This window comes from Eumetopias jubatus, unplaced genomic scaffold (assembly GCF_037043125.1).
Source record: "Eumetopias jubatus isolate StellerSeaLion01/CBP00866 unplaced genomic scaffold, mEumJub1_p1.0 scaffold_17, whole genome shotgun sequence".
NCBI lineage: Eukaryota > Metazoa > Chordata > Mammalia > Carnivora > Otariidae > Eumetopias > Eumetopias jubatus.
The window spans coordinates 42,928,746-42,953,530 of NW_028274823.1; the positions used below are offsets into that span (position 1 = coordinate 42,928,746).

General features: G+C 42.7%; 1 protein-coding gene across 1 annotated transcript in view; it reads left to right on the forward strand.

The window, feature by feature from the left end:
- Positions 1-11,261, forward strand: part of LOC148162160 (anthrax toxin receptor-like) — a 35,354-nt gene extending 24,093 nt beyond the window's left edge. The window contains exons 5-6 of the mRNA XM_088019848.1: positions 8,362-8,477; positions 9,135-11,261. Of these exons, the coding sequence (XP_087875974.1) occupies positions 8,362-8,477; positions 9,135-9,152 (134 nt within the window). The 3' untranslated portion in view covers positions 9,153-11,261. The remainder of the gene's footprint in view (positions 1-8,361; positions 8,478-9,134) is intronic.
- Positions 11,262-24,785: the final 13,524 nt, after the last annotated feature.

Genomic DNA, 24,785 nt, shown 5'->3' on the forward strand with positions numbered 1-24,785 from the left:
CTCACTTGCCTTGAGCCACAAGGACCCAAATCCCTGGAGACTGCTGGTGGAAACGAGGCAGCCCTCAGGCTCTGAGTCTGGGCCAGGTGCACTGGTAGCTTCCCGGAAGGGTATGTGCACCTAGGATGGAGAGAGGGTGCCACCTGCCAGACCCAGGCCCTGGGATCCTGGCACAGGCACATGTCACATGTGTGACCTTCACCAAATGAGGATTCTGTTCTCGGCCTCTACTGTAAAATGGGACTAATATGATAGTTGAGCTAACTAAGCCATATTGCCTATGCAAGCCAATATTTGGGAAACACTCGGGCTCAGGTGTACCTCCATATGGCCGAGTGGCCTGAGGAAGTGCACGGATGGGCAGGCAGATGTGCCCTCAGTGCTGAGGTGGGTGTGATCCTCCCCAGAGCTCTGGGGGACAGGAGGACTTTCTGTGTCCTCCTCGGCACTCCCAGTTAGCCCCCTGATGCTGTCATTTGACCTGATTATAGTATGTTCAGTAACGTCTTCCTCCAGGGCCATCTGGTCAATCCATAGCAAATCCTCTCCCCCAGGGCATCTCTAGTCTCTCTGCTTCTTTCCCGTGGGCACACAGAACAGTACAGGGCACTGTTGTGGCTACATTCCCACAGCTGCAGTGTGTAGATGGCCTTGGGGGATTAGATTTTCCTTGCTCAGTACTTCCTCAGGAGTGGCTTAGGGACTGAGGAAGCCTTTATATGGAGAACAGTGTTCATGGAGCACTTACTATATCAGGTCATGTGCTAAGGGCCTTGCATATGCCATGTCCCCAAGTTCTCAAAACAGATCTATTGTTATTTCTTAGTATAGCTCTCGAATGAGGCACAGGGGTAATAATAAGTTTGCCCAAGGCCAGGAGCTGCTGTAGGAAGAGCTGGAAAGCAGACAGACGTGATCCGATTGCCTAGTCTGGGCCTTGCCTTGCTGAGATGACATTCACAAGGAGCGCTAGACACAACCTGTCTCCTAGGCAATGTGCTCAGATACTTCCTCTGTGCCCTATGACTCTGTCGGTTCGCACCCTGGGGATCACCAGTGTTTCTCTTCAGTGTGGACTGGTGCCAGGGCCTCACATGGCAGAATCCAACACATACTCCTGTGCATTTCGGCTGATGGCCACTCTGCATGCATTCAGTGGCTGGTCTCAAGTGGCCTAGCAGGATTTTTTCTTTTTATTGCCAAGACCTCTGATGCACTGATGGATGGGAAGTGATTTGATTTTCTTCTAATCTTTAGATTTAAACGTCTGGGAAAACATTTTAGAAAATACAGAGAAGCATATAGAAAATTTTAAAATCGGCGTTGCTATGTGTTTTATGTTTTCTGTCTTTAGTGTGTAATGTTTTTATGTTTTAAGAAATTTTTACTAGTTTAAATAAATAAATTAAGTATTCAGTTTAATCAGTTAATAGTGGCTTGAAAACTCCTTTCCACTTCAGCAAGCTTCTGGGCCCTCAGTGTGCAGCTACCTGCCATCAGCTCCTCTCTGCTCTGGACTATAAACAACCTACGGGAAAGTAAATTGTATTTCTTGGGGATTTTTTTCGTCACTATCCCCAATCATCCTACCTCTCAGACACAGCTGCCTTTCCCAAAACCATATGTGGTGGCTAGCTTTCATTATCAGCCCAGTGGAGGGGTCAGACAGCTCAGGAGCTCAGAGTTAATGTGACCTGTTGAGTTAGGGCCAGGGCTGGTTCACATGGAAATGAGCCATTCTGTAGGGAATAGTCCTGGCTTGTGACCAAAGTTAGGGGTATGGAAGAGTTTGGTCCCCCAGCTGCAAGAGACAGAACTGTTCTGAGCCTCTTGAGTGCCAACTCCCAGGATCCCTCCCCCCCCCCCCACACACAAAAACACAAAGACAAAGAGAGCCCCTCTTCCTTCCTCAGGCTTTGCTACCTCACTAACTGGCACCACCATCCACTCAGTTATTGTGACCAAACCCTGCCTGTCAACTGTGCTTCCTCTTTGCTTTTGCTCCACATCCAGTTCACTGTTGCCTCAGTGTCCAAAACCTGCCCGGATCTGGCCAGGCCCCTGTCAGATTCATCATCTTAGATAAAACCCATATCCCTTCCCAGGGCCCACAATGCCCTGCCCACCTCTCCTCACTCACGTCTCTCCTCAACAAGCTCAGCTAGTTATGCCCCAGGCCCTTGGCACCTGCTCACAGAAGCCAGACACTCTTTCCTTGGATCTTTCCCTGGCTTTCCCCCCATCTGGTTTCAGCTCTAGGATCCTCTCCTCAAAGAGACTTTATTTGTAATGGAAATTTTCAACAATAGAGACAAGTAGCAAAAATTATATAATGAACTTGACATAGCTTCACCTACTTTCAATAATTATCAACACTGGACAATCTGGTTTTATTGATGCCTTCACTGTGGATTACTTTGAAGCAAATCCCAGCCATCACATCAGTGAAGTCACTGAAGTATACAGATTTTTGTTTCTGTGAAAGGAAATGGTATCTCTTAAGGACAGGACAGGTCCCCCATTCCTAAGCTGTGTCTTTTCCCTTCCACTCTCTGTCCTCCCCTTGCTTCTTATTGTCTCAGCACTTTTCACTGTCTGCATTTATTTTGTTCTTTGTTAGTTATTTCAATGTCTGTCTTCCCTCCAGTCCCTCAAATGTAAGGCCCTTGGGAACTGGGACTCAGCCTGTCTCTTCCATTCCAACCAGAGCATTCTAGAGGAGCTGGTGCACAGTAGGGGCTCAGAGGAATGCAGAGAGGAGAAGCTGGTATCTTTGAAAGTGTTAACTGTGCTTGCCAGAGGCTGGCAGAAAGGAAGAGATGGATGAATGGACATGACATTGACATTATTCTATTGTGATTATCTCTCAGATAGAAAAGCGCTTGAAGTAACGGGAAGAAATATAATGTGCCCTGGACATATAATTGAGACAGACGAACAGTAAGTGCCCCAAGTCAGGGGCCAGATGGGCATTTTTGCCACCATGAGGTATACAGAACATGGGATGCCAAGCTACGGGTAGTACGTGTCTAATTCAGGGAGGGCTCCAGGCATCCTCAGCACATGCCCTTGGTGGTGGTCCTCAGAGGTACTCAAGGATTCCCTCATCCCTGGCTCTGCTGAAGAATGTAGGATTTGGGAGATGATGTACCCTGTGATGGTAACTTTGTTCCAGACAGCTGTTCAGAGCTAAGTCAACATACTCTGTAAACAAAGAGTCAGGGTGGTGACACCAAGCTGCGCTCCCTGGAAACTTAGCCCATGGCCAAGAGGGCATCTGACCCGATGTAAGTCTCCTCATGCCTGGTCAGTCTTCACTGCAGAAGTTGACCTTGTAGTGCTTGGGGTGAGCCCCCCTTACCCATACTGTATGCTCACTTGTGGACCCAATGCCTGATGGCCAAAGCCATTGCAATAAACAGAACTATTGACTATAGCTGACTCAAGTGCAAGAAGTGTACCTATGCATACTGGTGATCACCATCTACCTTTTCTATGCTTTAAGAAGGTCATCGTGAGATACAGCATGAACGGTGGCAACAGCTTCCTCGGCAAAATGGTTTTCCAAGGCAACGACTGTGTGAGTGCCAAAGTAGGGCTGCAGCCTCCCTCCTGGGCTGACCAGAACCACTTCATGGAAGAAGCAGACACCAGGGGAGGCAGAAGAGGGGAAGAATGTCCCAGGCAGTCCCAGCAAGTGGCTCGTGCAGACAGGCAGCTGGGGCAGCTTCTCACAGCCAGCTTGGGGCCCTCAGCCCTTCATCAGCAAGCTGTCCCCACACTCAGGCTTCTGAGGTGCCCTGGGAGTGCTTCCACAAGATCCCCTATGGTGCAGCCACCTGTCCAGGCCCTGCAGAAGTTCTGCTCTCTGTGTGAACCAAGTGTCATTGGAGGCACATGAAAGGGGACAATTAGCTCTGAGGAGACTCCAGAAATAGTGCTGAGCCTCTGACACCTGCGTACCCACTCACCACCTCCCCTGGCCTACATCTAGTGGTAGGGAACTCAGAGCTCCATCCTGTATTCCAGCTAGGCAACTAGGAAAAGCTGGGGAGCTGTGTGCTAGGAGCCATAATCCAGGACCTCTGGGACACTGGGACACTCCAAATCCAGGTCTCGGACACAGGGCCTCTGGTGGGTGGGACCAGGTGTGTTTCCACTGTATGGATGCAGTTGCTGGTATAGCTGAACCCACACATGCCCATCACTGGCCCCGAGACCCAGCCCACATGAAGAACACCCGCTGTCATTTTGCAGAGAGCATCAGCCTCCCCTCTGCCTCTGCTGCTTTCTCACACTCCTCAGCTGCCCTCTCTGCTAACTCTTTCTGACCTCTGAAGGACCTTGCTCTCCTGCAGTGAGTCAGGAAGTGGCCAGGGCTATGGGGAGAACCTGGGGCTCAGCTCAGAGATAGGCAGCTCAACGACAGGTGGGAAAGAAGGTTCTGCTCCCAGGTGCCCCTTCCTCAGAGCTCTGTGTCACCTGGACACCTGGCACAGGGCAGCATGAGATGGGTGACAGTGAGCGTCAGGATGTGGAAGACAGCTGCCTGGGAGGAGGGAAAACTGTGCCTAACTGCCACCACCCTATTGTCTAGTCCCAGCCTGGGAGGGTTCCAGCAGTGCTGACAGTCCTCCGACTGTGTCTTCACCTATGCCCGGACATGCACTCCTGGATCAGCAGACTGACCTCACCCATTTGCCCACCAGGAGTCCCACCAACTGACAGCCCAGCCTCAGCAGACACACGTCAGAAAGACCTCAGAAGGAGCCACACCACCGTGGGCCCTGAGCCTGCCTCCCCCTTCAGCTGCTTTGTCTCCTGGACACAGATCCTCACCCCACTCCCTCCCCTGCCTCTGGGAAAACAGACCACTTGGCTTATGGCAGGGCTGTGCAGCATGTCAGCTGAGGCATGCAGTGAGGACTGGCTTGTGCCACCACGGAGATTCCACTCCCTTGTCGGGGCTCTGGGACAGAGCCTGTGAGCAGGGCTAGTGTGTGCTCTGTGGCCCCGGGCTCCACAGTGGCTCTCTGCTTACTGTCCCTGTCCTCCAGCCCCTCAGTGCTCCCTGGAGGTGGGGAATATTGAGGCCCAGAGGAGCAGGAGTATGGGGAGGTCTGGTGTGGGGTACCAGGGTGTACCCCCAGTAAGAGATCACTCATGCCCACCCAGTCGCTGACATGTCTGGATTTTGCAGGAAGACCCATTAAAGCCCAAGGAACCACTAGAGAAGACCACAGTGTCCACGACAACCACACAAATGACCACATGGTGGACCACAATGCCAACGACAACCACACAGAGGACCACCATGCCCACGACGACCACACAGACGACCACAACGCCCACGACGACGAAACAGATGACCACCATGCCCACGACGACCACACAGACCACCACAGTGCCCACGACGACCACATGGATGACCACACTGTCCACGATTGTCACACAGGAGATGACTGAGACCTCAGTTGCACATGGTTGTCCCAGAAAAGCCTATATCTCTCCTATACCCGGTGCAACATTTTCTACAGGAAAATTCTTTTTTTTTTAATTTTTTATTGTTATGTTAATCACCATACATTACATCATTAGTTTTTAATGTAGTGTTCCATGATCCATTGTTTGTGCATAATACCCAGTGCTCCACGCAGAACGTGCCCTCCTCAATACCCATCACCAGGCTAACCCATCCCCCCACCCTCCTCCCCTCTAGAACCCTCAGTTTGTTTTTCAGAGACCATCATCTCTCATGGTTCGTCTCCCCCTCCGATTTCCCCCCCTTCATTCTTCCCCTCCTACCTTCTTCTTTTTTTTCTTAACATATATTGCATTATTTGTTTCAGAGGTACAGATCTGTGATTCAACAGTCTTGCACACTACACAGTGCTCACCATAGCACATACCCTCCCCAATGTCTATCACCCAGCCACCCCCTCCCTCCCACCCCCACCACTCCAGCAACCCTCAGTTTGTTTCCTGAGATTAAGAATTCCTCATATCAGTGAGGTCATATGATACATGTCTTTCTCTGATTGACTTATTTCACTCAGCATAACACCCTCCAGTTCCATCCACGTCATTGCAAATGGCAAGATCTCATTCCTTCTGATGGCTGCATAATATTCCATTGTGTATATATACCACATCTTCTTTATCCATTCATTTGTCGATGGACATCTTGGCTCTTTCCACAGTTTGGCTATTGTGGACATTGCTGCTATAAACATTGGGGTGCACGTACCCCTTCAGATCCCTACATTTGTATCTACAGGAAAATTCTGAGCAAGGTTTGTTCACTATTAAAAGTATCCAGAAATACCGGTGGCTCCTGCGAGCCTTGCATGAGTCCGCTCAGCAGAGTGAGGGACTGAGCTAACTCCATTGTCCTTGGGGCCCAGTGACATGGAGGGACCAGGGCCTCATGGAGGAGGAGGCCTGAAGGAAATGTCCTTACCCCAGGATGCGCTAGGCCCCACCCAGGGAGGGAGCTCCCAACCCTGCAGGGGTGGGTGTGAGGACAGGGATGAGGAGGCCCCAGGCAGCACATTGAGAGGAAGACATGTTCCAGATTCCAAAGCAATCTGCAGTGACACTCCTGCCCTCAAACCACAAGGCCACCAGGCCCCTGCCCTAGGTAGAGGCTGCAGTGCTACCTCAATGTGTTCCTGGGGACACAGCCCTCTGGGACCATCTCAAGCCAGAGAGGACTCTACCCCTCTCGAGGTGACCTCCATGCCTAGAGCTTCCTCACAGCCACTTCTGCTTTTCAGGACAAACTAGATACCTTTGTATATCTTTTGATACCTTGTATCTAGTGACTTTGTTCAAAGCTGCAATCAGGTGCCATTGATGTGGTATCAGCCTAGGGACCAGGCAAGCAGGGGCATAGGGATGCTCCCCATGGGCAAGGAGGTCTTTGCTCTTTGCACTTGACAGTTGCACTCAGGGACTGTGGGTCAGAGATTGTGTCTAGGAATCTGCCAGGGAGGATGCCAAGACATGGAGACATGGTGCTCATGAGCCTCCCAGGCTGACTCTGGGCATGATGCCTGCATTTTCATGCATGTCCTCTCCAGAATAACAGGAAACTTTCTTATGACCCAGGGCCTCCAAACTTAAGTCAAAGAAGCTATAGAGGGAGGCCAGCCAGAGAGTTCTCCTGGCCCCTATCCATCATCCCTCCCTATTGAGCGCCCCCCTGGGGGGGTCTGCTGGCTGCCCCTATCCACTGAGACTCTCCTGTGTGGCTCACTCATATGCCAGGACTGGTGGAGAGCATGGTGGAGAGCATGTTGTTGGCCAACACTGACTGCTTTTACCAGGTAGTAGAGTCCCTCCTTGTGTCATTGCCTGTGACCATAGGGAGAAGCCAACTTGTTACAGGCATCCTCCATGGAACTGAATACCAGTGACGGCTCCATGTTATAAGATCTGCCTATGGGCCAGCTGCCAGTCTAAGAAGTTTCCATATTTCCACTATTTAATCTTGCTTGTATCTCTACATGCAGGTCCTACTAATATGCCCATTTTACCAAGGGGTGAACTAAGGCACAGAGAGGTCTGGTGACTTGCCCCAGGTCACAAACCCTGGTCATGGACTTGAACTGCAGGGCCTGGTTAGCACTTGAACCCACTGTCAGGTCAGCACTCATCATCTAATGTTGTTTACCCCACAAACCACAACAGGGTTCAGACCTAGACCCCATGAAAAGCACGTTCCTGGTTTGTCTGGGAGTCATATGCCTGGGTTTCCCCATCTCAGACCCTTTGCTGAGACTGGGCCAGGGCTCAGACTACCACATTCAGACACTCACTGTCAGTGACTGGGCTTGCGGATATTCAGAATCTTTGAACAGTATCATTCTCATCTTATACCAAGAGACCCATGGGTTCTGCTGTCTCCTTAGTCTGTTACCCATGGGAGCATGCCCCTACTTTTCCTGGCTTTTAGGGACCTGCATCTTGGGCTGAGGGCTGAACTGAAGGCTCATCCCTTCATCACACACTCCCTGAGAAAGCCTGGGAAACAATGGGGCTGCAAGGCCTCCTCCTTCCTTCCGAGGCTCCCAGTCCAGCAGGGAGCATCAAGTCCAATGCAAAGCAAAGGGTGTTCAGAATCCAAAAACCTGGGGTGCCTGGGGGAGGCAGGGCAGACTTCCATCACCTGAGCAGAGTCTTGAAATAGCAGCCCAGACTGAAAGCCAGCACCAGGGTGAAGAAGGGTATCAACAAAGCCCTACAATGTGTGCCCTGACAGTTCTTGAGCTTAACTCCCTTAGGCCAAGGACACTATAGCCTTCTGGTCCTAATTCCAATGGCTTCTCAGTGACCTTCCCTCTCTTCTCTTCCCTATAGGGGAGGTACATCAGCTTCATCCCAGCGAAGCCGCTCTGCAAGCAGTTGCCCTGCAGCTCAAAGATCAACCTTCCACCCAACAAGGAGTGCTTTCCCCTCAACAGCTGCTGCTCATGGTACAAACACCCCCCACCCATGTTCTCCCAGCCACCCTCCAGGATGCTGCCACTGATCCCTCCCCCTGCCCAGGCACTCTGCAGAACTACTTTGTCACTCCCACCCCCATAGTCCAGCCTCTAAAGTCCCCAGAACCCAAGACTGTTAAGAGCCCTTTGTGTACTGAACTGGACATGTATATTGAGGCTTGGTTTATGGTCAAAAGGAGTTGAAATTGTTGCTGATCAACAAGAATTTGTTACCTGGTGAGCACTGCTTCACTCTGTGAGACATACAGTCTATACTGCTCCTGCCAGGACAAAGCACTCTGGTGTCCTGTGGATGCTGACATGGATGAGTCCCACTCCCCACAGCCTGCTCTTCATCTGTCACATGGGGTTTTAGCCAAATTCTGTTCTTTGAAGAGAGTCCATAATGTCTTTGAAATGTGAATATACCCTGTGTCCACCAGTCATTGGCTATTATTTAATATTTGGGGCAAGTTACTTAATCTCCCTGTGCTTCAGTGACCTCTTTTAAAAGATGGGGATAATGGTGTCTCCTCTACACGATGGCCTTGACGGTAGTGGTATGGGCTGCAAGGTGCCCAGCAGAGGGCCAGGTGCCTGGTAAATACTCAGGTGTCCAGTAGCTAATGTCTTCCTTTTGTGTTCCAGGAGTGGACAGGAAGATGAGCTAAGAGACATCAAGATGTATCTGGTGAGGTCAGGGCAGTCAGAATGGAGACGATGTGTGAGCCTTTCCACTTTGGACACAAGGGCATGGGGATGGAACACCCCAGATCCACCACTCACATGACCACCCAGACACCATTGGGAAAGGCCATGGCATCTACTACCTTCTTCAGAAATGTTAGTTCCCTTTCCATACCCTTAGTATTTCTCATGATACAAAGGAAAACTATGGTACCCACTTTCCTGAGCTTTAAAATCTGCTTCCCTCTTGACAGAGGCAGACCTCCCAATTGTTCAAATCGTTCCTCAGTAAGACTTTGTTGACCTCATCAACATTTTTCTTCCACACTAACATGTTTGAAGACTATCCATAGACAAGACTCCATTTGGAAAATCCCAGAACATGGGAGTGAGGTTAAAGCATCTCCCTGGACCACAGTGTCTGAGAAGGGTAGGAGAAATGACTACACTCTGACCTCACCGCGCCCATCCCAGGATGTCACTGCACTGCAATGAGAGGGCTAAGTTGTCCTAAAGTGGACATCTAGCCTTTTCCAGCTTTAGGGGACATTCCCAGGAGGCCCACTCTGGTCTCTCCTTACCAGAATCAAAGGTGAAAGCTGCAGGGATTGAGTGTGGAATTGGATTGAGATGGAAAAGACAGGCAGGTCTTACAGCAACCAGTGTTCAGGTATTGGCAGACTGTTCCTCTTCTTGGTGGTCCCTGAATAGAGACCTCAGCCAGTGGTTCTGCCCACCACAGAGCCAAGCCAATGGTCCCATCTAGCCAAGGAACTTTTGGGCAGTTCCTCCTAATTCAGGTCTCCAGCCAACAAGTCATGCAGCCCGTGGAGTCTGTTGTAGCCCTTTACCCAGTCAGGGAAGCAAATTTCTATCCCCATCTACTGACGAATATAGCCCCCAATTCTTGATCAGAAAGCCTAACTAGAATACCTGAAAGGCACATAGCCCAACCTATTGCACGGCTTACAGTGGCATCCAAGCAAAGAACACAACCAGCAACTCTTCCCAACTGCAGAACCAAGGTGATGGCTCTATCTGGCCAGAGAACTTGGTGGGCAGTTCTGCCTGATTTTTGCCCCTAACCAATGAACCATGCTGGCCTTGGAATCTGTTCTGCTGTCCTGCGTAGGTAAGGAAATGGGTTTATGGCTCCACATACTATTGAGTAGAGCATGAGGAAGCCTGACCAGAGAACTGGGGCAACTATAGAGCCCATTCTACAAGCATGCTCAGGCATGGAATCAAGAAAGCAGTGCCATCCAGCTGTTCCCAGCCAGTGTCACCCCACTGACATCTTAGCTTGGATAGTGGTCTCACCCAAATAGAAAGCTCAATAGCAAGCCCCACTTATTCAATACACTGTCAAATGACCCTTGCAGAACCCCAAGCTGAGTTGACTAGTGAAGAACTATCTCTGCCAGAGCAAACTTGTAAAGTCAGGACAAGGAGATTGCTGAGTCAAATGTGCACATACCAACACAACACATCAAGAATCACAATCAGATACATATGACACAATGAAAAGAAACTAATAAAGTTCCAATAACTGAACCTAAAGAAATGGAGATTGAACTTTCTGACAGTTCAGAATGATCCTCTTAAAGAATTTTAGTGAACTACATGAACACACAGACACAAAACTAAACAAAATTAGTGAAACAATGCATGAACCAAATGAGGTCAACAAAGAAGTAGAAACAGAGGCCTCACTGAGGTGGTCAGGAGGCCAGCAGGGGAAGTTCTCAGGCCCTACCTCTCACCATCAGTTGCAGACTCCACAGGAAGAGACCTACCTTGCAAGACCACAATACTTTAGCTAGTACACGACAGGAGGACAAAACGTTTCCTCCTGCTCCAGCAACAGCCCTGCCAATGAGAGAGTGTCTCAACTCAGCCAAGGAAAACTCACTATACTTCAGACTCTCAGTTTTTTCCAGTGATTTTTTGTTCATAATAGCCCTCCCAACTTCCATCTTCCTCTGTAAAAGAACATTCCTCTCCTTTGTTCTTGGGACTTGCGTATGGTTTTGCAATAGCTTGCCTGTTCCAAATTGCAATTCTCTGCTATTCCTGAATAAACCTATTTTTGCTGGTAAAAGAACTGACAGTTTTATTTCTAAAGTTAACAGTGTTTGGCGATCAGAAGGGGGATCCAGAGAAGACCCCCAACAATTTCAAGGCTGGTGAGCAAACAGACGCCGGTACCCCCAGAGCTAATTGTACTCACTGCTTTCTTGCCAACCCTGGAGTTTAAGCGTAAGTTTTCTCCTGGATTTTGAGCTCTACTCTGTGTTTGAGTTCTTCTGGCTTTATTCAGGAACCAGGCTATTCCTATTAAAACTGTGCCACTTCGAAATTTTTCTTCATGCTCTCAGGAAAAAGCCTCCAAGAAATGGGATCCCAGTCATCAAAATGATTTGAGGCTCCCCCCACCACTGGGACTCTAGCTGATTTTATATTTAAAAACTGTGGTCCCTCCTCATGCACACTTATAATTAAATGGGCCAACTTAACCAAAAGTAATTTAGAACTTCAATGGCCATTATGGGGAACTTTCAGTCTCCCCATACTTGGTTTTCTCAAAATTAAATTAGAAAGCCATGGCTCCAGAAAACAAAAACAAACAAACGAACTGAATGGGATGCCTATTTTAACTGGTATCTTGAACCTTCCAAACATTCTCAGGATTCTAAGGTTGCCTCTTTGCAAAACACTATTTCTTAAATTAACTGAGGCAAACAATTGAAATAAGTCAAAATGGCTTCTGAGAACTTTTTTCCCCTCCCCTGTCTTCTTTGTCTACAGACACTTAGCGGCCACCTTGTGCCTAACCCTAGGCTCTCTGCCAAACTTACCTTTTCCTCCAAACCTGTCCTTACTCCCTTCTTTCCTAAACCTATTTAAAACCTGCCTCTTTACAATTATGTGTTCTGAGAAACAAACAGGGTTTTAGAGGGGAGGGGGGAGGGGGGATTGGTTAGCCTGGTGATGGGTATTAAGGAGGGCACATACTGCAAGGAGCACTGGGTGTTCATGAAAACAATGGAACATGGATCACCACATCAAAAACTAATGATGTATTGTATGGTGACTAACATAACAATAAAATTTAAAAAATAATAATAATAAAGTTATGTGTTCTAAGAATCTAAATAAACCCCAGATTTTTTATGTTCTTTAGACTAAGGCTGAATTGCAAGACATAGTTAAAGCATTTCCTAAAGTAACTGAGGGCCCCTATAGGTTAGCTGAAGTACTTCAAACTTAACCAACACAGTTTCTCAGATTATCAATTACTCCACATGCTTATTGGTAAAGGCAAGGTAAACACTGGATGAAACCATCCCAATGGGAACATCCTGAAAACGATTTAGAGAATCAGTCCCCTAACTTTTGGCAAGATGCTAGAACACTCGCTAGAAATCTCCACTGAGCAATTACAGTAGCTTTTCCTAAGCCTGTTGATTGAAACAAAACTCAGTCTTACACTCAAAAGCCTAGTAAACCTGTCCATGACTATTACAATTGACTCCAAATTGATTTTAAAGAAATTCTGGTTTTTCTTTAGATACTGAAGCCCACGAGATAGCATTTAACTCTGTGTTTGTTAATGGACTAAGCTAGAATCTTTCTTCTTTAGATAAAAAGACCAAGAAGGAATGGGAAACTGTGTTCACTCCAGATTTAGTTAATTTGGCAAACCAGCTTACTTGCATCCTAGATTACTCACCTAAAGAAAGACTACTACAATTCTCAATTTTCAGCTCCAGCAAATGAAGGCCCCTCAACAGAACTTACAACCTCCTAGTTTCTGCTATTATTGCAAAGCGCCAGGACATTGGGGAAAAAAAGGCTATTACAAACTTAAACACTCCAGGCACCTTCACACCTCTAATCATTTTTTCCAGTCTCCTCTTAGTTCCTGATGTTGGAGCTCCAAGGAGCTACAGGGGTGCTTCCCAATCCTCCCTCTTAATCAGCTCAAAGAAACCACTCTCCAGATAGGAGATGAATTTGTCTGTCCTTACTGACACTGAAGCTACTCTCAGGACTCAACCCCATTGCTATAAAGCAGCCCCGGTCTCAGAGTACTAAAACAGTTCTAAACAGTACTAAAACAGAGGGTTGGTAATAAACCTCAACAGGTTCCTGTCTCTGAACCTATTCCCTTTTGTTTAGGCCCTTTGAGAGATTTCCTCTGCCCTATTCACTTATTGGGCTGAGATTTTTTAGAAAATATCATGCCAGAATATTTTTCTTTCAAAAGGGGGAATTAGTTCTGGATTCGACAGTAGTAATCAATATAGCCAGCCAGAGAATTAAGTGACACTTCAACATCTTTTGTTTGCTCTATCTCTGATGGTGCTACAGCTGAGTCTGGGAACAATGATCATTTGTTCCTATTGGATCAGCTACCATCCGCTTTATGGGAAAAAACCTTCAACTGATACTGGTAGAATTCACAGTGCACCTCCCATCAAGATTCTAATAGATCCCGCAAAACCTCTTTCCAGAATTAATCAATCCCCTATAAATAAAGAAGCCTTTCAAGGCATTAAGCCCATAACAGAAGATTACAAGAATTAAGGCCTCACTATCCCCTGCACTAGTCTCTATAATGCCCCTATCTTCCCTGTGAGAAAAGCCAATGACTGGGGATGGAAGTTTATCCAGGATCTTCAAGCAACAAATAACATTGTTATCCCTTGGCACCCTGTTGATCCTAACCCCTGTGTGCTACTAACATCCATTCCAGCAAATTTTTCACTGTGATTAATCTATGTAGTGCATTTTTAGTATTCCAGTTGAGAAGGTTAGCCAATATCTTTTTGCTTTCACTTGGGACAGAAATACACCTGAACAGTAATGGCCCAGGGTTTCACAGAGTCCTTCTTACTTTTTACAAACCTTCAAAATTGATTTGGATGAGAGAAAATTTTCTGTTTTGTTAAAATACTTAGTTTGCTCTGCTCCCCTTCTCACACCTCTTCACAGGAAGAGAGCATCCACCTATGAAAACCTTTGGCCTTAAAAGAACATACAGTCTCCAAAGAAAAAATGCAGTTTGCTCAAGCTCACATTTGATACCTAGGGCATTTGACCTTGGAGCAAGGACTACATTTGGATCCAGACAAAATCCTTAATGACTGCTTAATGTTGACAGATTACCTTTTGACTCCCCATGACAATTTACAGTAATCTCCCCTACCAATTGCAGATTTTTCATGGTTTACTGATGGTTTTTATTTAAAGGGAAAATGGTAAAAATCATGATTAGTGTGCTATTACAATTTCTTTTTTTTTTTATTTTCTTATGTTATGTTAGTCACCATACAGTACATCATTAGTTTTTGATGTAGTGTTCCATGATTCATTGTTTTCGTGTAACGCCCAGTGCTCCATGCAATACGTGTCCTCCTTAATACCCATCACCAGGCTAACCCATCCCCCTACCCCCCTCCCCTCTAGAACCCTCAGTCTGTTTCTCAGAGTCCATAGTCTCTCATGGTTCATCTCTCCCTCCGATTCCCCCCCTTCAGTTTTCCCTTCCTTCTCCTAATATCCTCCATGCTGTTCCTTATGTTCCACAAATAAGTGAAACCACATGATAATTGACTTTCTCTGCTTGACTTATTTCACTTAGCATAATCTCCTCCAGTCCCATATGTTGATGTAAAAGTTGGGTATTCATCCTTTCTGATGGCTGAGTAATATTCCATTGTATATATGGACCACATCTTCTTTATCCATTCATCTGTTGAAGGACATGTTGGCTCTTTCTACAGTTTGGCTATTGTGGACATTGCTGCTATGAACACTGGGGTGCATATGGCCCTTCTTTTCACTACATCTGTGTCTTTGGGGTAAATACCCAGGAGTACAATTGCTGGATCATAGGGTAGCTCTCTTTTTTAATTTTTTGAGGCACCTCCACACTGTTTCCCAAAGTGGCTGTACCAACTTGCATTCCCACCAACAGTGTAAGAGGGTTCCCCTTTCTCCACAACCTTTCCAACATTTGTTGTTTCTTGCCTTGTCAATTTTTGCCATTCTAACTTGTGTAAGGTGGTATCTCACTGTGGTTTTGATTTGAATTTCCCTGATGGCTAATGATGATGAACATTTTTTCATGTGTCTGTTAGCCATTTGTGTGTCTTCTTTGGAGAAGTTCTGTTCATGTCTTCTGCCCGTTTTTTGACTTATTTGTTTTTTGGGTGTTGAGTTTGAGGAGTTCTTTATAGATCTTGGAAATCAGCCCTTTGTCTGTAGTGTCATTTGCGAAAATCTCCCATTCCGTGGATTGCCTCTGTTTTTTTGTTTGTTTTTTTGCCTCTTTGTTTTGTTGACTCTTTCCTTTGCTGTGCAGAAGCTTTTTATCTGGATGAAGTCCCAAAAGTTCATTTTTGCTCTTGTTTCACTTGCCTTTAGAGATGTATCTTGAAAGAAGTTGCTGTGGCTGATGTCAAAGAGATTACTGCCTGTGTTCTCCTCTAGGATTTTGATGGATTCCTGTCTCACATTGAGGTATTTCATCCATTTTGAGTTTATCTTTGTGTATGGTGTAAGAGAATGGTCGAGTTTCACTCTTCTGTATATAGCTGTCCAATTTTCCCAGCACATTTTTTTCCATTGCATATTTTTTCCTGCTTTGTCGAAGATTATTTGACCATAGAGTTGAGGGTCCATATCTGGGTTCTCTATTCTGTTCCATTGGTCTATGTGTCTGTTTTTGTGCCAGTACCATGCTATCTTAGTGATCACGGCTTTGTAATATATCTTGAAATCAGACAACGTGATGCCCCCAGCTTTGTTTTTCTTTTTCAACATGTCCTTGGAAATTTGGGATCTTTTCTGATTCCATACAAATTTTAGTATTGTTTGTTCCAGCACTTTGAAAAATGCCATTGAAATTTTGATTGGGATGGCATTGAAGGTATAGATTGCTCTGGGCAGCATAGACATTTTAACAATATTTATTCTTCTGATCCATGAGCATGGAATGTTTTTCCATCTTTTTGTGTCTTCTTCAATTTCTTTCATGAGTGTTCTGTAGTTCCTAGAATATAGACCCTTTACCTCTTTGGTTAGGTTTATTCCAAGGTATCTTATGATTTTTGGTGCTATTGTAAATGGAATTGATTCTCTAATTTCTCTTTCTACAGTTACATTGTTAGTGTATAAGAAAGCAACTGATTTCTGTGCTTTAATTTTGTATCCTGCCACATTACTGAATTGCTGTATGAGTTCTAGTAATTTGGGGGTGGAGCCTTTTGGGTTTTCCACATAAAGTATCATGTCATCTGTGAAGAGAGAGAGTATGACTTCTTCTTTGCCAGTTTGAATACATTTTATTTCTTTTTGTTGTCTGATTGCTGTTGCTAGGACTTCTAGTATGATGTTGAACAATAGTGGCAAGAGTAGACTTTCTTGTCATGTTCCTGATCTTAAGGGAAAGGCTCTCAGCTTTTTCCCATTGAGAATGATATTCACTGTGGGTTTTTCATAGATGGATTTTATGAAATTGAGGAATGTTCCCTCTATCCATACACTCTGAAGAGTTTTAATCAGGAAAGGATGATGTATTTTGTCAAATGTTTTTTCTGCATCAATTGAGAGGACCATATGGTTCTTCTCTCTCCTCTTATTAATGTGTTCTATCAAATTGATTGATTTGCGAATGTTGAACCACCGTTGTATCCCAGGGATAAATCCCACTTGGTCATGGTGGATGATCCTTTTAATGTACTGTTGGATCCTATTAGCGAGGATTTTGTTGAGAATTTTGGCATCCATATTCATCAGGGATATAGGTCTGAAATTCTCCTTTTTGATGGGGTCTTTGCCTGGTTTGGGAATCAAGATAATGCTGGCCTCATAGAATGAGTCTGGAAGCTTTCCTTCTGTTTCTGTTTTTTTGAAACAGCTTCAGGAGAATAGATATTATTTCTTCTTTGAATGTTTGGTAGAATTCTCCAACTTCTTTTTGAAGTCTTTCAGACAGTACCTTTACCTTTGGCTATTTTGGCCCAACGGGCTGAGTTACATGCCCTTACTTGAGCTGGTACCTTAGCCAAGGGTAAAAGCACAAACATTTATACGAATAGTTAGTATGCCTTTGGGGTACCTCTTGACTTTAGAATATTATTGAAACAATGAAGTGTCCTTGATTTTAGAATATTATTGAAACAATGAGGGATAAAATTTAAAATGACTCCTCCATCCAAAATTTATTAGATACCATACATTTGCCTGCTGCTCTGGCTATTATTAAGGTTCCTGGGCATTCCAGGCTCAATCCCTAAGGGCAAAAGTAAACCACCTCACTGATATTTGCACCAAAAACTCTGCTCTCAAGGAAACCAGTAGCCAAACCACTGTCATAGTCCAAAGGGATATTCCCCCAAATAATCACTTGGAAAAACTGACAAGAGATACCCAACAATTGGCCCCAGAAAGGGAAAAGCAATATTGGAAATCTAATAATTCTAAAATACTCACTATTTACCATTGTATATGCATTAGTCTACTGACAAAATGATAGCCACTATTTGTGGGGAGATAATAAGGCCACAAAAAGCACCTACTTCTCTTGTCCCACCTGTTCAAAGTATAATCCAGGTAAACTTCTTTGCACAAATAGATTTCATACAGCTTTCCCCATCTCATGGATAGAAAGATGTTGTAGTCATGGTTTGTATGTTTTTTTCACTGGATTGAAGCTTTCCCTTATAGGCAGGTCAGTGCTTCTTTTGTGCCTAAAATTCTGCTAGAAAAGAATGTCCCTACCTAGGGAACCCCTCTCAGACTTCATAATGATCGGGGAACCCATTTTATTGATTGGGTGCTTTGACAAGTGTGTGTTGTCTGGACAGTTCCACAACACTTTTATTGTGCATGTCATCCTTAATTCTCAGGATTAGTCAGATACACTAACATCACTATTAAGACTCAATTAGCAAAATGTGTAGAGAACTTCAAATACCTGCCCAAAGCCCTGCCATCAGTCCTTCTAAATCTCAGATCTATCCCTTTTGATAGTCTATGAGTATAGTTCTGAGATAGTCACAGGATGTCAAATGCACTTGGCCCCTGTCTCCTTTGACTCAAAGTTGATAAAAGGAAATATACTTCAATATTGTGAAGATCTAATAGCTTCTATTTAAAAATAACCATGCTTTGATAGAGAGATCTTTTCACAGTGCACTCCCAGGAGATGATGCCCTAAGCATCATACCTTGCAACCTGGAGATCTATTGAAAAAGACACCTCCAGAAAGACTCTTTACCCTTTATCCTGGAAAGGCTCTTATCAGGAACTGCTAAACAACCCTTGTGCTACCAAACTCTAGGAATAGATTCTCGGATTCATATGATGCATCTAAAGAAAGCACCAAAACTGACTAGACCTACACTCATTCTGGTGACCAGAAAGTAAAGATTTCCTAGAGTTGAAGCAGATGACATCTCTCAAGACAGCTTTCCCAAGATGTCTGGACCAGGCCTGTATTCTCACTGTTGTTTCTTCTTCTCTTTCCTAGAAAAAAAATAAAAAGCCCTTGTTTTCCTTTCCCAAACTCTTTCAAAAAGAAGAAACCTCTTCTATGATTAGAGCCTTTTGGAAACAACCTCATCATGATCTTATGACAAATTACTCTCTCACCTGCTTTTTCTGAAGGGTTGGAAGTTTCAGAATTCACAAAAGTCTTTTCTTCATCTTAGCTATGAACTGACTCTGGATTCTTATCCAAATTCATGGTTTCTGAATTTACAATTTCACAGACCATATTACTGATTACACATTTGGTTCTAAACCATTCTTTTGAGAGAAATAATACTGTTTTTAAACCTCTTTGATGCTTCACTATTCTTGAAAAAGTTCATTAGCTATTGCTTTATGTTTATACCTGCACTATATCTTCCCAAATGCACTTGGTTCTTTCAGTATGTTCTGCAGTGTTCACTATTCTGCTTTCATGGCTGCTTTAAGCAGAGACTTCCAGGAGGCACACATGAGTCTCAGTTTGCCTTCATAGGGAAAACCTTTCTCCCTGAAGTTAGATTAAGTGCCAATAAATCTTTCAGTTGGTGGCTTGCAGACCTAGAGTCCTGGCTTAGAACCATCATGCAATTTGCAATTGTCACATTACTTTTGATTCTTTGTTACCTGTCAGACTTTATATAAATGATGTATCCCATAAGATGATATTGGCTCAACACTTTGCAATGATCTCCAACACTTACAACCTTGAGAAGATATAGATTTTAGATGGGAAGTGCCTGAGAGCTCTCTCTCCTAACCTTTCTTGTTACTTAACAAGTGTAAGTGGTTCCTCTGATGTAGGACATGAAAACCAGGTAAGGTCCTTCCTGGCCCTGAGAGACAAAACCACTTAATATGAAAGACCTGACTCTTGATCAGTGATACTTACAAGGAAAGATCTTGATCAAAAGGGTGAAATGTGAACATTAATAAAAGGAAACCTCACTAAAATGGGTTTAAGAGTCCAACGGGGGGATGTCTCATGCCCTACCTCTCATTATCAATTGCAAACTGAAGAGAAGATGAACCTTGAAAGCCCATAGTATTTTAGCTACTACTTTACTACTTCAGCAGGAGGAAGAAAGACTTTTCTCTGCTCCTGGCAACAGCCCAGCCAATGAAAGTCTATCTCAACTCAGCCAATGACAGACAATTCATCACACTTTGAACCTCCACTTTACTTCAGTGGATGTTTTGTTTAAAACAACCCTCCAAACTTCCCCTTTTCCTCTATTAAAAAAAACATTTCTCTCCTTTGTTCTCAGGACTTGCTTATGGTTTTGCTGTAGCTTTCTTATCCCAAATTGTAATTCTCTTCTATTCCTGAATAAAACCATTTTTGCTGATAAAATAACTGGAAGTTTTACTTTTAAGGTTAATACAATCAAAAGTGCAAATAGAAAACTAGAGCTGGAGAATACAATGACTGTACTATAGAATACAATAGAAAGCTTCAACAGCAAATATGAGCAAGCAAAAGAAAGAATCAATGAACTAAAAGATAGGTCATCCAAAATTATCCTATCAAAGGAGCAAAAAGAAAAATTAAAGAGTAAAGAAAGACTTAATTATCAACAAAAACAATATATAAATTATGGGAATACCAGAATGAGAAGAGGAGAAAGGGAAAATATTTGTAAACAATAGGGTTTGAAAGGTAACCAATGAGAAAATGAGGAATGAGAAATAGACATTCAACTTCATGAGGCCCAAAAGACCCCAAATAGGTCGAACCCAAAAAAACTATACTGAGACACATTAAAAGTAAATTGTCAAAAGTTAAAGAAATTTGAAAGCAGCAAGCAAAAACAAGTTGTCACAAACAGGAAAGACCCATAAAACTTAGGTTGGGTTTCTCAACAGAAATTTTGTAGGCCAGGAGAAAGAGGGGTGACATATTCAAAATTGGGTGGGTGGGAACCCTGTCAACTAAGAATACTTTATCCAACAAAGCTGTACTCCAGAAATGAAGGAGAGATAAAAACATTCCCAATGAACAAAAGCTGAGGGAGTCCATCACCAGGAGACCTGCCTTACAAGAAATGTTAGAGGATGCTCATCAAGCAGAAATAACGGATAATTAACATCATGAAAACATAAGAATGTATTTGTAAAATTCACTAGTAATGACAAATATTTTTGTCAAAGTCAGATTCTCTAATATTGTAATGGTGGTGCATAATTCATGTAGAACACCAGTTTAAAAGGCAGTATTAAACAACCATAAATACAGCAATTTGTTATTGAATACACAATATAAAAGTGTATTAATTATAACTTTGATAACTTAAGATGTGAGGGTCAGAGAAGTAAAGGAATAAAGTTTATATATGGCATCAATATTAAGTTGTTGGTTTAAGATAGGATTTTATAAATATGAAATAGAGAAAGATAAATACCATGACTTCACTTATATGTGGACTCTATGAAACAAATAAACAAAGAGACAAACAAAAAAAACCAGACTCTGGTTTGATACAAAGAACAGACTGGTGGATGCCAGAGGGGAGATGACTGGGGGTATGGGTGAAATAGGTAAAGAGGGTTAAGAGGTACAAACTTCCAGTTATAAAATAAATAAGTCATGGAGATAAAAAGTACAGCATAAGGAATATAGTCAATAATATTGTACTAACATTGTTTGGTGACAGATGGTGACTACACATCATGGTGAGCACTGAGTAATGTATAGAATTGAATCATGTTGTACACCTGAAACTAATAGAACACTATATGTTAGTTATACTTCAAAAAAAGATATTTTATGTAAGCCTCATGATAAGCACAAAAGAAGAGCTTATAGTAGATACAAAAGATTGTGAAAAAGGAACCAAAGCATAACCCTGCAAAAAGTCACCAAATACAAAAGAACAGCAAGGTAAGAAGCAAGGAACAATGGATCTACAAAATAGTCAAAAACAATTTTAAAAATCACAATAGTAAGTCCTTACCTGTCAATAATTACTTTAATCATAAAAATTAAATTCTTCAATCAAAAGACATACAATGGCTGAATGGATAAAAACCAGAAAAGATCCAATGATATGGTGCCTACAAGAGATTCACTTTGGGAAACATACCTTGACTATTAAGGGAAGGAAAAAGATATTTATTTATTTATTAGAAAGATTTATTTATTTTATTTTATTTTATTACGTTAGTCACCATACAATACATCATTAGTTTTTGATGTATTTATTTTAGAGAGAGTGTGTGTACATGCACACGCATGAGTGGGGGAAGGGGCAGTGGGAAGGAATCTTCAAGCAGACTCCCTGCTGAGTGCAGAGCCCCACAGGAGGCTTGATCCCACAACCTTGAGATCACAATCTGAGCCAAAACATGGAGTCAGACACTTAACTGACTAAGCCATCCAGGCACTCCATGGAAAAAGATACTTAAAGCAAATGGTACCAAAAGATAGCAGTGATAGCTATATTTAAATCAAACATAAATAAACTTTATGCAAGAAATGGTCAAGAGAAAAAGAAGGTCTTTATTATAATGATAAAGAGGTCAAACCATCAGGAAGATATAACAATTGTAAACATTTATGCACCCAACATCAGAGCACCTAAATATATAAAGCAATTACTTACAGAACAAAAAAAGAAATAAAGAGCAATACAATAAGAGTTGGGAACTTTAATACCCCATTCTCAACAATAGAAAGACCATCCAAACAGAATTGATAAGAAAACAGTAGATTTGAACAACACTACAGACCTAACAAGACCTAACAGACATATACATTACATTTCATCCAACAACAGCAGGATATACAAATTTTTTTAGAATCAATGAAACATTTTCTTTCTTTTTTTAATTTTATTTTATTATGTTATGTTAGTCACCATACAATATATCATTAGTTTTTGATGTAGTGATCCATCAAAATCCTAGAGGAGAACATAGGCAGTAACCTCTTCAACATCGGCCACAGTAACTTCTTTCAAGATATATCTCCAAAGTCTAGTGAAACAAAAGCAAAAATGAACTTTTTGGGACTTCATCAAGATAAAAAGCTTCTGCACAGTAAAGGAAACAGTCAACAAAACAAAGAGGCAACCCACAGAATGGGAGAAGATATATGCAAATGACACTACAAATAAAGGGCTGGTATCCAAGATCTATAAAGAACGTCTCAAACTCAGCACCCAAAAAACAAATAATCAAGTCAAAAAATGGGCAGAAGACATGAACAGACACTTCTCCAAAGAAGACATACAAATGGCTAACAGACACATGAAAAAATGTTCATCATCATTAGCCATCAGGGAAATTCAAATCAAAACCACAGTGAGATACCACCTTACACCAGTTAGAATGGCAAAAATTGACAAAGCAAGAAACAAATGTTGGAAAGGTTGTGGAGAAAGGGGAACCCTCTTACACTGTTGGTGGGAATGCAAGTTGGTACAGCCACTTTGGAAAACAGTGTGGAGGTGCCTCAAAAAATTAAAAAAGAGAGCTACCCTCTGACCCAGCAATTGTACTCCTGGGTATTTACCCCAAAGACACAGATGTAGTGAAAAGAAGGGCCATATGTACCCCAATGTTCATAGCAGCAATGTCTGCAATGAAACATTTTCTAAAGTAGATCATGTGATAGGCCATAAAACAAGTCATAGCAAATTTGAGAGATTGAAATACAAAGTATCTTTTCTAACCACAAAGGTATGGAGCTAGAAATGAATAACATGAGGAAACCTAGAAAATATCAAATAGATACAAATTAAAGAGCACACTCTAGAACAGTGGATCAAGAGAAAATAAAAGGAACATAAAAAATACGTATCTTTTAAAAATGAAAATGGAATCCCAGCATACCAAATGTATAGGACGTGGAACAAACACTTTACGAGGGAAGTTTATACCAATAAACACATAAATGAAGGAAAAAAAGATCTCAAATAAGTAATCTTACTTTACACCTTGACAAACTAGAAAAAATAATCTAAGCACAAAATTAGCAGAAGGACAGAAATAATAAAGATTGGAGCACAAATAAATTAAGAACAAAAAAATATACAAAGATAACAAAAGTTAATAGTTGGTTCTTCAAAAAGATAAACAAAATTGACATTTACTTAGACTAAGCAAGAAAAAAGAAAAAGGACTCAAATCAATAAAATTATAAATGAAGACATTATGACTGATGCCACAAAAATACAAAGGTCCATAAAAATTTACCATGAACAATTATACACCAACAAGTTGGATTATTTGGAAGAAATGGAAAATTTCTAGAAAATACAGTCTACCAATATTGAATCATGAAGAGATAGGAAATCAGAAAAGACTGACAATGAGTAAGGACATGCAATCAGTAATCAAAAACCTCCTGAAAAAGAAAAGCCCAGAACCAGAAGGTTTTACTGGCAAATTCTACCAATCATTTAAAGAATTTACAACTGTCCTCAAACTCTTCCAAAACATTGAAGAGGACTCCCAAACTCATTTTACAAGACCAGTATTACCCTTATGCCAAAGCTAGATAAGGACATCTTAGGAAAGGATACTACCAGCTAATATCATTGATGATTATAATGCAAAAATTGCCCCATACCATGATCAAGTGGGATTCATGCCTGGAATGCAAGGATGATTCAACATATACAAATTCATAAATGTGATACATCCTATTAATAGAATGAAAGAAGAAAATCTTATGATCATCTTAATGCAGAAAAATCATTTGACAAAATCAACATCTATTCATGATAAAAACCCTCAGCAAATTGAATATGGAAGGACTGTACCTTAACATAATAAAGGACATATAATACAGTCTCCCAACCAACATCATAATCTATGATCAAAGATTGAAAGCTTTTAAATCAGGAACAAGACAATGTAACCCAACATCATTACTTCTATTCAACATAGTACTGAAAGTCCTAGCCAGAGCAGTAATGCAGGAGGAAAGGTCATCTGAATCAGAAAGGAAAAAGTAAAATATTCTGTTCACAGATGACATGATTTTATATATAGGAAAAAAAACTCAAATATTATTAAAATTGATTAACAAATTCAGTAAAGTTGCAGAATACAAAATCAACATATAAA